This window comes from Chenopodium quinoa, unplaced genomic scaffold (assembly GCF_001683475.1).
Source record: "Chenopodium quinoa cultivar QQ74 unplaced genomic scaffold, ASM168347v1, whole genome shotgun sequence".
Classification (NCBI taxonomy): Eukaryota; Viridiplantae; Streptophyta; class Magnoliopsida; order Caryophyllales; family Amaranthaceae; genus Chenopodium; species Chenopodium quinoa.
Genome location: NW_018742577.1, coordinates 609,273 through 624,581, shown reverse-complemented (window position 1 = coordinate 624,581; position 15,309 = coordinate 609,273). Strand labels below are relative to the sequence as shown.

At 34.1% G+C, this 15,309-nt stretch overlaps 1 protein-coding gene across 19 annotated transcripts; it reads left to right on the top strand.

Annotated features, from left to right (window-relative positions):
• Positions 1–307: 307 nt before the first annotated feature.
• Positions 308–11,763, top strand: LOC110720849. Of its 19 annotated transcripts, none has more exons than XM_021899909.1 (20): positions 314–770; positions 909–982; positions 1,996–2,044; positions 3,724–3,812; positions 4,343–4,460; positions 4,544–4,695; positions 4,822–4,912; positions 4,988–5,052; positions 5,148–5,219; positions 5,313–5,603; positions 5,880–6,194; positions 6,302–8,849; positions 8,929–9,127; positions 9,881–10,148; positions 10,225–10,330; positions 10,429–10,559; positions 10,635–10,711; positions 10,791–10,902; positions 11,004–11,182; positions 11,263–11,763. In XM_021899909.1, exons 6-17 carry the CDS (start codon positions 4,692–4,694, stop codon positions 10,673–10,675), a joined length of 4,131 nt encoding a protein of 1,376 aa, XP_021755601.1. In that variant the 5' UTR covers positions 314–770; positions 909–982; positions 1,996–2,044; positions 3,724–3,812; positions 4,343–4,460; positions 4,544–4,691; the 3' UTR covers positions 10,676–10,711; positions 10,791–10,902; positions 11,004–11,182; positions 11,263–11,763. The 19 variants fall into 19 exon arrangements, with proteins under 19 accessions (XP_021755616.1, XP_021755614.1, XP_021755601.1 ...); XM_021899906.1 differs by having other exon boundaries at positions 3,724–3,824; positions 4,620–4,695; XM_021899914.1 differs by having other exon boundaries at positions 3,724–3,824; positions 11,009–11,182.
• Positions 11,764–15,309: the final 3,546 nt, after the last annotated feature.

The following is a 15,309-nucleotide window of genomic DNA, read 5'->3' as shown; positions in this document are numbered from 1 at the left end:
ATGTAGGGGAGGGGATGGAGGCCAGAGAGGTAGGCGATAATATATTATTATAATAATAATGAAAGTATGTATGTTTGACAAAATAGTTCTCAGCTTTTACATGTTGCTTGATTGGTAAGGAAGATATGATTATATGAAGATATGAGAATTTCTACTATTGTAATGCATATAATCCTAAAACAGCCAGTTGCAAAACACAATCTATTTTCTGTTTCTAGTGCATAGATATAACAAGATCTTAATGTTTGCTCAAATATTCTGAGAAGGATTATATAATAATATAAGAAGTGGAATCTATCTATCTATCTATAATTCTATATTATATATACTCTTATAAAAGCCCCAAGCACCCCTACTGTAGCAATTTTACTGTTCCTTATGAACAAGAGATTGACGGTTTTGTCCTCCCCTGCCCTTAGCACCCTTCTTTGATTGACTTGATTGACAGGGGTAGTTCGGTCATTTCGCTTTGACAATCCAGCTGTTCTGAATAAGCTGACGCGTGGCATTCATCTTTCTGATTAGCTATGTCTTCTTTCTTTTTCCATTGTTCCTTCCTGAATTCTACTTTCTTTTTCCATTTCGTTTATGTGTTTCCTTCTTAATTATTTCCTTTTTAGTTGTTTCCTTGTTAATTATTTCCATTTTGAACGAGTGTTGCAGCGGTTAGTTCGATGGCGAGGTTTCATGGAGCTGCTGTAATTGCCATGGCTATTTTTGTCCTTTTGCTTAGGAGGGAAGCGTAACTCATTCTCTCTCTTTCGTTCCTGGTTAGCTGGGTCTTGTTTGCTTTTTTTTTTTTTTTTTTTTTTTTTGTAATAAGGGTGTTGCATTAATCGTGTTTTGTAAGGGTGTTGCATTCATCGTGTTTTGGCTTTTTTTTTTTTTTTTTTTTTTTTTTTTTGCAGCTGTTAATTTCATGGAGTGGTTTGATGGAGCTTCTTTGGTCGCAGCTCTGGATCTGGTTGTTGAGCAGTGTGAGGTGTGCTTAATTATTGTTTCTCATTTTATTGCGAATTAGTTTAATTATTGTTGAGTTTGATGATAGAAAATTGTGAATGAGCAGCCCATTGTTATGTTTTAGCTTAGCTAATAAAATTGTGAACAGAAAATTATATTCTTGTAGATTTCTCCTATAAATTAATTAAGGATTAACTTAGCCTCAATGAGTATGTTGGTGAAAATTTGGCTTTGGAAATTACAGTGGGAAAGTAACTTGGCTTTGGAGACTACACTGTTCAAATACAGTATTTATACAGAATTATCTGGTAGTGTATGTGTATATAAAATTTGATAGAGGGGTTTTATTGTGTATTTATTGTCCTTTTTTTTTTTTCCCCTGGGGAGATTAAAAAATGGTTGCTTTTTTGGTGAATAATAGAAATATATGTTCTTTTAAGTTGCATGTGTATTATTTAATAGTTTTTAGAGGATAGATATTTGTTTATGATGTACTGGATCAATTTATATGGTGTAGCTTTTTTGGCTAATAAAATATAATATATTTGTCCTTTGCTTTATTCTTTGCTTTCAACTTCTGTATTTATATATACTGCATATTTGGTTTGCTTTCATTTCTTTTACATTTCTGGCTTGCTCCTTCTTTATCCTCTGACATAAAAAAGGTTGGTTTGTGAAACTTTGCTGGGGTAATTGTTTAGCTTGTAATTATCTCATAAAAATGTAATGTGATTGCTGAAATTCCACATGGATCTCAATTATACAGACAACATTGGATAATGACTTAATGAATTTTGAACTTTTACGCTACATGATCACCTGGACATACATTGAACTACAATTACTTACTTTACAATTATGAACTTCATACTAATAATCTAAAACGAGTTATTTAAAGTTAATATAGATTTCTGGAACCTTGAATTTGGTTAGATAGCTTATTTTTTTTTATTTTCTGTGTTTTCTGTTCTCTCCTTTTTCTTTTTAATTTTTTTTTGAAAAATTAATTGAAAAAAAAAAACATAATTATTGTAGGTCTGTGCAGTTGGAGCGGTGTTGTTAAAATTGCTTGCTGCTATTGTTGGTAAGTTTGTTGAGATCTTTTAAATTAAGATTTTACAAGGTCACTTAGTTTTCTTAGATATGTTGACTTTGGCTGTAATTTGATTGTAGTTTTGATTTAGTGGATCTGTATGTTTCTTTAATTTTAATTTTTGCCGGTTACAGGTTATGGCTATTCAGTCAAGCAAAATTGCCATTCCATTTTGACCTCTTTTAGGTCAATTGGTTGACTGTTTAAATTTTCCTAAAACAATTTATGGTTTTATAGATAAGGATAGGAACAATGCCTGCGTTCGTATTAGAACTGAATGTGGCAAGTCTGAATTTGTATTTTTCGGTGGGGAGGCTAATACAGTTCAGGAGTCGCAAGAAAGGGCTGCTCAAAAAGCTGTGCAAAAATTGATGAGCCAGTTTGGGGTGCAGGTGAGTGATTTTACATCCGATAGAGCAAGGATGTATCAGCTATGCAATAAGCTTTTTAAGCATAAGGTTGTTGAGTTATGTCGTGAGAAAGGAATAGAGATGCCTACTACTCAAAAGAATTTGGGAAAAAAACCATCTAATGAAGTTATCCATGTGACAATTGATTTTGTGAGCTTTTTAGGAGCTGTTGTTACAAGGACTGGAGCAGAGGTGAGTCCATTAGAGACTATTTGGGTTGAAGATTTGGGTTTTGTGTCTTGGCTAACAGTGTCTTTCCCACATAATGGAGCTGAAATGGAATGCATATATAGTGATCCTTGTCCTGAGGTAACTGGTGCAAAGCAAAAGGCTGCTAAAAGAGCTATTCATTACCTGGTGACTAAGTATAGCTTAGAGATCATTGATGCTAATTATGGTGCAGCTTTAGAGAAGAGTGTTGCTTGTAATGCTTTTAAGAGTAGGTTTTACCAGTTAAAGGAACACTTGGCTGCCAGAGAAGAAAACTTTGCTGGTGATGAATGCTTGACTCCTACTTCTGAAAGGTTTCAGATACCTAAGGTTGGTGTGCCTCCACCAGCTCCAATGAAAAGACGCTCTGCTACGCCATTAGATGCTGCATCTTCTTCTACCATTAGAGTTTCCGAGCCTTTAGTTTCTGGCATACCTGAACTAGAGACTGTTTGGAAGCGCACAAAGTTTGCTTAGGTTATTTGGAGTCTTAGTTTAGTATTTTGGGTAGCAAGATGTTTGCCTGATTAAAGGTGTTTAGGTTTAGTATTCACATATGCCTCATATTATCTAGATTTCTATCTTTCCTTTTGTTTTAAAACTTAAGTCTAAGAGTAGTGATTGTTGAAATATTTCATTAGAAAATAGACTTGTATGCTGTAACTGAAATCTAATGTAATGTGTATTTTGAGTAATTAATGGATGCACTTTTGATTTGCATGTTGGTTCAAGAATATTTTATAATTTTACTGTTTATTGCATGGCTTCTTAATTTAATAATACTCTTTTGTGTTTGATGTTATGTATGTTCAGCACATTACATTTGCCTAATAGCCTGAGTTTATGCACCAGACATTTGTCATGTAGGCATCCTCTATAGTTTTAAAATCTATCTGAAGTTGTCGTATAAGGTTTTTGTTTTTGTGTAATGCTTCTATTATTGTTTTTTGTGTTTGTTAAGAATGAAGAAATAAGGATTGACTAGATTATAATCTGAAAGTTTTAAAATGTCAGATAGTTCATTCAGTCCATAAAGTTTTGTTAATGTAGGAAAGGAATTGGCGCAGCTTGCTCTTGCGGTTGGGTTTTCAGATGCCAAATTTTATGAGATTGTTGGCGGACTAATTGGAAATCTGGTGGTAATTCAATAAGTGGGTCCTTGTATATTACATCATAAATACGGCATTCTGATAAATTGGTGAATTATTAGCTTTTGTTTTACCTTGTCATCTTTTATCTGTTTAATTACATACTGGATAATTTGTAAGTGTAATGAGTCTAATTATTGGTTCATATGACTTCTTTGCTAACCTAGCATATATTTGCATTTAGCATCTTTTGTTTTGGGGATTGAAGAGGGATTTTTTAGAGTAGATGAAGAGAACCTTTGAACATCCATAGAGTAAATAAATTGGTTAAACTTCCTCCGTTATTTTTAGATGCATCACTTTAAAAATGAAGGACTACTAGGCAATTTTTGGAGTACAGAGAGATAGAGAGAAAAAATAAAGAGGGCTCATGTAATGAAGGAGAGATAGAGAGAATTTATTAATTAAAAAGAAATTGATGCAAATATTGTTAGTGATATGCAGATACCATTAATAAGATACAAAGCAATGTAGTGGATTAGTAGAATTCATTTTGTTTTGTTTTGTGGCATTGAAAATAGGGGGGTATTGCAATTAGAACCTGAGATCAGTGTCAAATTCAGGAATTACTGTACAGCAATTAGAACCTGAGATCAGTGTCAAATTCACAGAATTTTAAGCAGAACAAATATTGAACAGGTAAACATCTACTTAGAATCATTGAGAGAAATGTGCAGGTTAATGTATCAAGTTGATAGAATTTTTGTGGATTTAATTTGCAGAGCCTCTCATTTTACAGACCAAAAAACATCTTCTGAACTGCAGCTTCGGAGAATTTAATATGTTTTCTTTTTACAGTAAATGACATAAACAGGAATCATCAATATCCTGTGCGCATTGTTGAGATAGCTTGATCTGCACCAAAGTAATATGGGTATGTCTGAAAATTGACATGATGTTTAGGAAGGATTTTTTTATATATGCTCATTGCTATACTCATTTACGATGTTTGTTTAATGTTTAAAATGCTGAGTTATTGCTTTTAATATGTATATGATAGCTGATGCACCTGTTAACTTTAAGAGACCATCAAGTAGAGGGCGGAAATCAAAGCGAATAAGTGATTTGATATCAAATCATAATTCTTCTAGGTAAAGTACATGACTTATAATAATGGATTTTATTTTTTGTGAAGCAAATTCATAAACTCTTTATGCTTTGCACAGTCAAGCAGAACAGTCAAAGTCCAAAAAGGCAAAATCAAGACCTTCAAAATATTCTGTACTTGAAAGTGGGTATTTTTCCTTGGTTTAGGTTTATAAAGTGAATATATATGTAGTGCTATTTAATCGGACCTGGTGTAATTTTCTCTTCGTACCTCTACAGAAAGACCCGTGTCTCTTAGAGTTACACCATCAAATGCACAGAGTTTAAAGCAGCTAAGGGATGCTGCTAAAAGTAAGCCTTGGTAGAGATTTCAGTTAATAGAGTTAACACTTATATGCTGTTGCACAATACAATTATCTTAGATATCCTTTTATACTATTACAGAAGCCCCTGCGGCCACTATAGGAAGACCATTACCTACGCAACCCTTAGAATTATCTCCGCCTACCTACTGTGCTGAGTGCGGGGCTAAAAAGTTTGCGTTTGAAACCCTGCATTTCTGCTGTGGCAATGGTGATATTAAAATAGTTGCGAATGAATATCCCCCTGAATTAGTGAGACTTTTTACTTCAAGAGATGAAGATGCTGTGCATTTTAGAAAGTATGCTCGATTATACAATAACCTATTTGCCTTTAGTTCAATTGGAGGTAAAACTGACAGAGAAACATACAAAGGTATATATGTCTTTAAATTACATGGCCAAATATATCATTCTGTACCAGACTTAATACCAGATGAGAATGGTCCAAAGTATCTACAGCTTTATTTCTATGATGGCCAAAATGAATTGAAACACAGAACAAATTGCTTTCCTGAATTAAGACAGGATGTTATTGACAAATTAATGCAAATAACTAAAGATAATCCATATGCAAGATTTTTCAGATCTTTGAGAGAAGTAAATGTCGATGAAAGTACTAACATTATAATAAATTCAAACACTGTGCCAGATCAAAGGGTGTATAATGCTCCCACTTCAGATGAAGTTGCGGTTATCTGGCCTGATAGTGTTTCATCAAGTCAGAGTTCATGGCCACATGTTCTTGTGACAGCAAAATCTGCGAAATCCCATCGGATTGCCCATTTTTATGGGTGCTATGACCCTTTACAGTATCCCCTGCTATTTCCAAGAGGTGAATGTGGTTGGCATCAGGGTCTAAAAAAAACTTCTTATGGTGGAGATAGGCAAGTGGCAGCAGAACCTGATCCTATTCAATCATGTGCAGTGAACACTCCGGCAGATTTTCTGGATGCAGAAGCTGCTCGTAAGTTCCTATCAAAACTATGGGATTTTTTGGTTAATTGCTTCTTCGCCTATGTTCCCTTAAAATATGCTTAGTTTGAATTTTTTTTTGGATTTTAATGTGTATAGGAGCTTCCGGAAGACATACGAAAGCTGATAAGAATATCTCTGCAAGGGAGTACTATACTTATAAGCTTCAAATTAGACCAGGAAACATGCTCTTAAGAGCAGGCCGTGCATTTCTGCAATACATCACAGATATGTATATCAAGGTTGAAAATACAAGGTTAGATTTTTTCCGGCAAAATCAAGATACAATAAGAGCAGATCTTTATAAGGGTATTCTTGACACAGTAGAGAGTGGACAGACAAGTGCAGCTAATGTTGGTCATAAATTCATTTTACCACCATCATTTATAGGAGGCCCTCGTGATATGAAAAGGAGATATCTGAATGCAATGGCTCTTGTGCAGAAATACGGGAAGCCAGATCTCTTCGTCACTATGACATGCAATGCAAATTGGCCAGAGATAAAAGCCGAACTAGAGCCCGGTGAGACTGCCCAAGACCGACCTGATTTAGTTGCTCGTATATTTCGGGCGAAGTTGATTGCTCTGAAACAAAAATTCAAGAAAGACATGGTATTTGGAAAAGTGGCAGCGATGATATATGTTGTAGAATTTCAGAAAAGAGGATTGCCGCATGCTCATTTCTTGTTGATTCTAGAACAGCAGCATAAGATGAAATCTCCTGCTGATTATGATAGGTATGTTTGTGCAGAGATACCTCCTGTTACTCAGCCTGAACTGTGTAAGATTGTATTAAGGCATATGATGCATGGACCATGTGGCCAATTAAATCCAGAGTGCCCTTGTATGAGAAAGAAGGATAATGTCTTTTCTTGTAAAAATGGATATCCAAAACAATTCACCGCACAAACAACGACAAATAAAGATGGTTATCCTTGTTATAAGAGAAGTGATACTGGAGAACAAGTGAAGGTCAGAAATGCCGAGTTAGATAATCGATGGGTTTTACCTTATAACCCTTATCTCGCAACACTCTTTGATTGTCATTTAAATGTAGAGGTTTGTTCGACTATAAAAGCAGTGAAATATTTATATAAATATGTTTACAAAGGACATTATCGAGTGGCCTTCAATATTTCGGCAGAAGATAGAAATTCTGGAGATGAAATTGCTCAGTTTCAGTCAGGAAGGTGGGTGTCACCGTGTGAAGCGGCTTGGAGAATTTTCGGGTTTGATTTATTTGAGATGCATCCACCAGTCTTACCTCTGTCTGTTCATATTCCAGACATGAATACTGTCTGTGTACGCCCGTATGAACGTCTTGATATAGGTATTGCAAGTGGTGTTTATGCAAAGACTCAATTAACAGAGTTCTTTCGTATGAATGCAGCTAATGATAATGGTCTTGGTTACTTATATGGAGAATTTCCAGAACACTATAAGTGGGATGCTTCAGCAAAAACATGGTCCAACCGACAAAATAAAAACTCGATGGTTGGCCGTTTAGCTTTTGTGGCTCCTTCTGAAGGTGAACGCTTTTACCTTCGACTATTATTACTGAATGTCAGAAGTCCAAAATCTTTTACAGACTTACGCACAGTTCAAGGTTATGTATGTGAAACTTTCAAGGAAGCATGTCTTAAAGCTGGCATTTTGGAAGAAGATGATGCTGCAAGCAGTTGTTTGGCTGAAGCAACTGAAATTCAGCTCCCCGGGGCTCTGTGCCGATTGTTTGCAACTGTTCTTATATTTTGCCAGCCGAGTGATCCGGCAGAACTATGGCGCAAATATTATCCTGCATTGTCAGAAGATTTTGCACAAAAGTACTCTGGTGCAGAAAGCAAAATTAAGATACTAACTGTAAGATCAGTGGAACAACATTTAGAGGCTATGGGGAAGTCATTATGTGGCTGTGGTCTAGCTGTTTTAGTGGATAACAATGATACTGAAATTGATAGAACAAAAGACATTCAAGATGCACTAGATGCTCCGATTCCTCAGGCTTGTATAGACAGCCGAAGCTTGCTAAATCCAGCACAAAAGGAAATATTTACATGTATCATGCAGCATATAGTGGAAGGAAAACCAGGGGCATTTTTTGTAGATGGTCCTGGTGGGACTGGCAAAACATTCTTATACACTGCACTTTATGCTGAGATCCGCCTTATGAATAAGATTGTTTTGCTAACAGCTACATCAGGAATAGCCGCAGCAAATATCCCGTCTGGTAGAACGGCACACTCAAGATTCAAGATTCCAATGGATAGTGATGCTTCATTAGCCTGCAGCGTTTCTAAGCAAAGTAGTTTAGCAGCATTAATAAAAGAAACGGCTCTTATAATATGGGATGAAGCATCAATGGCAAACAAACAAAATCTAGAGACTCTAGACCTTCTGTTACAAGACATATGCAATAATGATGTAATATTTGGTGGAAAGGTCATTGTCTTCGGTGGAGATTTCCGACAAGTGTTGCCTGTTGTCCCTAATAAGACTCAGAGAGAAGCTGTTGAAGCAAGTGTAGTGAGTTCTTATATATGGAAGCATTTAAGAAGATTCAGGTTAACTGAGAACCTAAGAGCCAAGGAAGATCCTTCATTTTGTCAATTTTTGCTTGCACTAGGAAACGGTGAATTTAGAAATTTCTTGTGAGTTACTTGATTAGTTAGAATTAGCTAGATAAGTGATGAAAAATTATGCATTTCATAAAAAGATGCTACTAACCAGAATATTACTGGAACCATTTGCATGCACAGATCAGAAATACAAAACAACAAGACAGAAGCCAGAATATGTGTACTTGAATCAATTAAATGCAGCAAGCAAGGCTTATATAGTAAGGGTGGTTGTTGCTGAAAAAGGAAGGGACATACTATCTTCCAAAAAAACGGTCAGATTCCAGACTTTACTTCTAAAGGATGAAAAGGTATGCATTTATTACTTTATATGTGACTATCATACTAAATCTGCTACATTTATGATGCAATTGAAAACTACACTGTAAAAAGGTTTCACATACTAAAATACTAAAATATTGAGAATAGAAAACCTTCAAAAGATCGCATTGATTAGCTAACATTCACATAAACAAGACTACTATTTTTAGATCATGTTTGAGTGCAGTTTAATTCATATCAGGCAATATGGTAGGCTGTACAATAATTATAGTAACAAATAATAAAAAACAGCTTGACTGATTATATTACTTTACTATTTTTATATTGTGATTTAGCTTTTAATATAATTTTAGTTATGCTGTAATCAATAATCATACTCAGATTAACATTTAGTTACCTGAATTATACTATAAATTACACTATAATGCAATTCCACTTATGTCTAAATGATAAAAATTCAAGTGAAATATTAGCTTTTTAGATTTATTTTACAATAAGAATAAAACCACCTTCTAATAACGCTACTCTACAGAGCTTAATGTTGTTAAAAGTTTTGAATGGCTGCTTATCATTTATAGTCAATTACATCAGTGATAAAGTAACTTTGTCTGAGCAACAATTATATTAAGCAAAGCACATATTGTATGCAATTTAAATCAAAGAGCAGTGACGCCTTATTCTCCCTACCTAACAACAAGGTATATATAGTTAACAATTTTGATGCATAACTATAATATAATGGTTATGGTCATTGAACTTAATTACTGATGTCTGCTTCACAGGGTAATAGAATGCGCGGTACTTTATTTGGCGATCAAATTGAAGCCTTTGATGAGGCATTACAGTACCTCGGAGAGTATGACATTTCTGCTGCGCCAATTAAATTCATTGACGAAAAATGGAGGACTGAACTTGATCAGTTTCCTTACCAAATGACTTTTGGTAGTAGAACTGTAATTCAGCCAGTACATCCAGAGCTTGGACCAATTCTGCCCAACTATCGACCAATAGCAAGTATACCTCGTGCGGTAGATCCTGATGAGAAAAACGGTATAATGCACTTACTAAACAATCTCGCACCAAAGTTAGATAATTAAAAGGCTAACAAAGTTGTCTTAATTCACAGATGTCGTAGGTGTAGTGTTATTTGTAGAAGAGGAGCCGAGGAAAGTTGAAGCCAGAGATGGAAAGAGAGAAAGCTGGGTGCGAGAAATAGTCATCACTGATCAAAGGTTCATTTTCAAAGAACTAAATGTTCGGATATGCCAGATATATAATTTGGTACAAATTACAAATTAAGATCACTAAGAATATGCATTTCATGTAACAGCTGCGATCGATCGCTCACCATCTCAATGTGGAATGACCTTACGGCAGGAAAGTACTTCGACAAATTACCTACTTGGGCAGAAGCGTTCAAGGTTATAGGATTCACGGCTCTTAAACCATACACTCGTCGTGGTAAGACAGATATTACTATAACTTACGTAAATGGTTAATTGCGATGAATCAATGATCCCATCTTGGTTATATTAGGTTTTTCGATGAATTCTGCTGTCCACTCGAATAATATATGAACCTGAGGGAGAACAAGCTCGTGTGGTGTCTGATTGGTAATTTCCTAAACCTAAACTAACAAAAATAATAGCCTTTACAGTGTGCTGATCTACTCTTTAACTAACATTGTGTCAGGGCTAATCTCTTCCACCAGAGGTTAGTAGATAGACAAGCAAGAGTCTTAGATGTAAGGTACCCAAGTGAAAACAAAAAAATTGTTTCCATTGCTGAACTAAAGCAGAAAAAGGTAAACATTAAGGAATTACTGCCTGTTTTCAGACGTTCATGCTAAACTATAATCAAGTATACAGATTCTAACTGATATTCATAAATATAATGTACATGTAGCCAAGTAACACCTTGCAAGAAGAAACTTTATGGATTGAAGTGACTATTCAGGATGCTGAATTAGAAAAAGTGAATGCATATACGGGCTGCTCAAACTGTTGCAAGCGCACCAACCTTCCATTGCAGAAGCGCTATTCTTGCTCTTCTTGTTTGAACAAAGAATGCATCTGCACTGAGAGGTATAAAACAAGTTTCCTTTTATATCCATTACTATTTATTAATATTCTAGATGACAATGCTTACTTTACATTTGTACCAGAATTACGTTCAAATTTGAAGCTAGCGACACCACAGGAACTATGGCATTCACCACTTTCAACGATGATATAGAAAGATTATTCAGGAAAACTGCAGCTGAAATTTATGCCATTAAAGAATCAATAAATTAATTTACGATATTCTTACCTTCTATTTACTTTCCAGCTTATATGTGCAGTTTAACCTTACAAAGAATGCTAAAAAAACTTTGCATTCAGAAAATTTTCAGCCTATATGTGCAGTTTAACCTTACAAAGAATACTAAAAAAACTTTGCATTCAGAAAATTAGAGTTATAGGCAACAATATGCTTAAACTTAGGATTAATCAAGTTAAATTTAACACTTGAAATCTTCTCTACATAATTCATTATGTAAGACCAATAAAGCAATCTACTTACATGAAATCAGTGCTTATACAGATTACATTTTTCATTTATATGAGTAACGATTCTACACGTGCTCTTTCAGTTAATTCTAATGCTTGCTGTTATAACAAAATCAACGCAGGATGATCACAACGCATTCAAGACCATTCAAGACTTACTCAGCAGCACACCGTTCTATATTAAAGTTGGACCTACTTGGCACTTGGGTCAGAACAATGTTCTGGAGTGGACACTCAGAGCTATTGAGCTTAAAGAAAATCCTCACACCCAAGAAGCTGAGCAACTATCTGCTGGTTACTTCAGCCAAGAAAAAGATGCAAGTGAAAAGGTTCCAGAGAACACTATTGAGTCAGGTAATTCTGAACCGTTCATTCCTACCCCAAACTTGAAGAAAAATTCTGACAAGCATACACAAGAAGAGCCTTACACTGAAACACTTGACACCCCTCAGCAAAGTATTGAATCACTTAAGCGCAAGAAATCCTTAGGAAAAAGTCCTATGGAATTTGAAAGTGAAGAAAGCGAATCCCAAGTGCCACTATCACAAGTCGGGGCGAAAAAGAAACTTTGCTTTGGTGGAATGACTACGAAGAAGGACACTGCAGGTCAAAATCCTACAATACCTTTGGCAAAGGATCGTGTTGAAGATGTAGCTGAGCCTCTGGGATCTGAGCACAGGCAAACCACACCAATTATTGTGAAGACTGAAAAGGTTAACAAGCCATCTGTTGAATCTGCCACCAAGGAAAAGTAGTCTCTGAACTACTAAGAAACTATATATGCTGCTAATGAAGTATTGAAGATTATCTACTTAAGGTGCACTACTTGAAAATCTTTTGCATATTAAATCTTTTGCTAGACTTTAAGTATATGGGCAACTATAAGAACTTCGCTTTCGCTGGGACAGTAGATCAGCATATTATGATAAGGACAATAGATAGTTGCCGAAAATTTTTATAAAAGCTCCAGCATCGTGTAGTACTAAACTTCAGTTTATCTTCAGAATTTCATGTATATAGGAATTAGATGCTGTGGAGAGAAATCTTTTGAGGAGTTTTCCAGGAACAATAGCAATAGTTAATGTTCCTGGAAAACACCATACTAGGACTATATTCTAATGTACTGCTAAATTAATGTGCATGTTAAAATATATCTATAAAAAATATATTAGTTTATGTATATTGCTTTTCGTGAAATTTATTACATTGCTTTTGGTGAAATTTATTACTATGATGTTTGTTTAAAGCTGCTTGAATTATGATCAAATAACTAACACAATATTGAGAGCAGTAAGCTTTCAAAAGATCACATTAATTAGCTAACATTCACGTAAACAAGACTTTTCTAAAAAAACCATTAATACATATAATACAAATTAACTAAATATTACAACCGTAGATATAGAAAACTCCATAATAGAAGATCAACACCAACTGACCAACTTCATATTGGAGAATTTTACACGTTAGATGGCTAATAGCGAAACAAGTTTTACATATCATTAGAAAAAATTGTATCTTAAAGTATATAGTGTAAAGTCACAATATTACCATGTAATATAATTACTATTACTTAATAAATGTAATTTAATATACTTTTAAATTATTTTTTAATATTGTTCAAAATCATAATAAATATGAAACTATTTTTATGGATCATTCCACCAATAAACGAAATATTTGAAGCAATTACTCACTAGAAAAATTCGAAAGGATCTACTATTACAAAAAATAACCAAGGTAGATACATTCACCAATAAAATTAAATTATCATACATTTTTCAACTACTATATGTACATTAAAGTGACAACTAAATGAGGTAAAGATAGTATTGATTCTGATTTTTTATTTTTGGTTTTAATTTCGATCAGTAGTTTGCAATTCATAGATGATCAATACAATGAGCCCATGAGCCTACGACCCATAGAGTATACCAGACCTAACCCATTTAGACTAGACACTTGTGTATAGCCTATACTAGGATTGAACCTTAATCCAAAAATTGTCCTTTTTTAAGGTATTGTCAAATGCAAAGTATATTAATTAATTAACTAATTAATTAATTAATTAATTGTAATAAAGTTAAAGTAATGCTTTGCATACGTCAGTAGGTATGTATTTGTTTAAGTTTGATTTCTTTTTAATTATTCCTTAAAGCATGAGCAAGTGACCATTATTATTAATGTATTATTTATGATATTGTAACTATTTAAACAGTTGGATCAAATTAACATGAAAACGCATAAAATTAGATAATTCTCATCGAACTTTAAGATGCTTTATTATGACTCAAGTCATTATAAACCACGTCGCATTTTATTCCATGACAAAGGAATTCGAGATTTTCTTATTTGTGCACAACTAATATTCAATGATATGGAACTAAAGTATGATAGACATCACTGATTAAATTATATCCAATTACATAAAAAGAGATGCTTTTATTTATTATATATATATAAGTAAAAAATTTTAAAAAAGGATGCTTATATTATTTATACATAAGACCAACTTGAAGCTTTGTAAATATCGATGTAGTCATACTCACTACCTCTTTCATAAAACCGTACTCATACTTAAAGTCATGAAAAATAGAGTATCAAGAAAGTGCAAAATATGTATAAAGTTTGTATAACTCTTGTTATTTCCAATAGAAATGCATGGTAAGTGTTAAACTAAAGAATATTGTAATACCTAACTTGCCTAGAACTCCTAAACAAGATAAACTCTCCAATAATACAATATTAAGAAATATAACAAACGAAACTCTAATACAATATTAGCAAAACGTTGATTCTGCTCCATCTATACGATGATAATCTGTGTTAAATAGTCTAATAAAACAGCACCACCAACAATCAAATTACGGCGAATTACATTAAAGGATAAACAGCGGCTAATTAGACACTAATCACCAAAGCAAAATCACCGTTGGGGGATCGCGCGCGTTGCGCGCGGGCCAACAACTAGTATGTAAAAACATGCATCTCTCAAAGTTAGTTAATATATATGCTTAATTTCTCAAAGGTTTGCCCATATCTTTCAAAGCAGGTTTGCCAAGATACTAGGAAAGTGCACGTCATTATCCACCCCCACAAGCCACGCACCACTATAAAAGAGTGTCCAAAGTTTAGGGGAAATATTATTTATCAAGGTACATGGATAGTTACAATTCATATGTTACTTGCAAAATTACATGTTCTTTTATAAGTTATTGTAAACATCAAAGATTCAAAGCCCTAGCTACCCATCATGCATATATGCAAATGCAAATGCAAAGAATAATTGAATTGAATCTTATTCTCCAAAAATTTTCATGATTGATCGAGTATCTCTTGCTTGAGATCCATTTTCTTCAATTTGAAGTTGATGAAGGTTCGTATATATACGTGGAGGAGCCAAAACTCTAAATCTCGGATTCATATATGTGGTGGATCCTAAACTCTTAACTTAATCTCTTATCTGCTAAAAGCACGTGTTCATATTCAACCACGTACAAATAGTATGATGGACAAAATAGTATGCAATCTATACACACAAGCCAAGTTAAATGATTTAAAGTCTACAAAAACATCTGATTAACTCGTCTATCAAGGACGTATAATCAAAGATTGTATTCACGGGACATCACTTATACTGTATATAACACAATAGTTGTTTA

Excerpts from the sequence above, each read along its gene's own strand:
- LOC110720849 (XM_021899916.1), top strand. Across the intron at positions 4,913-4,987 it reads TCAAATCATAATTCTTCTAG|TCAAGCAGAACAGTCAAAGT; the intron begins GTAAAGTACATG and ends TGCTTTGCACAG. Across the intron at positions 5,053-5,147 it reads AAAATATTCTGTACTTGAAA|AAAGACCCGTGTCTCTTAGA; the intron begins GTGGGTATTTTT and ends GTACCTCTACAG.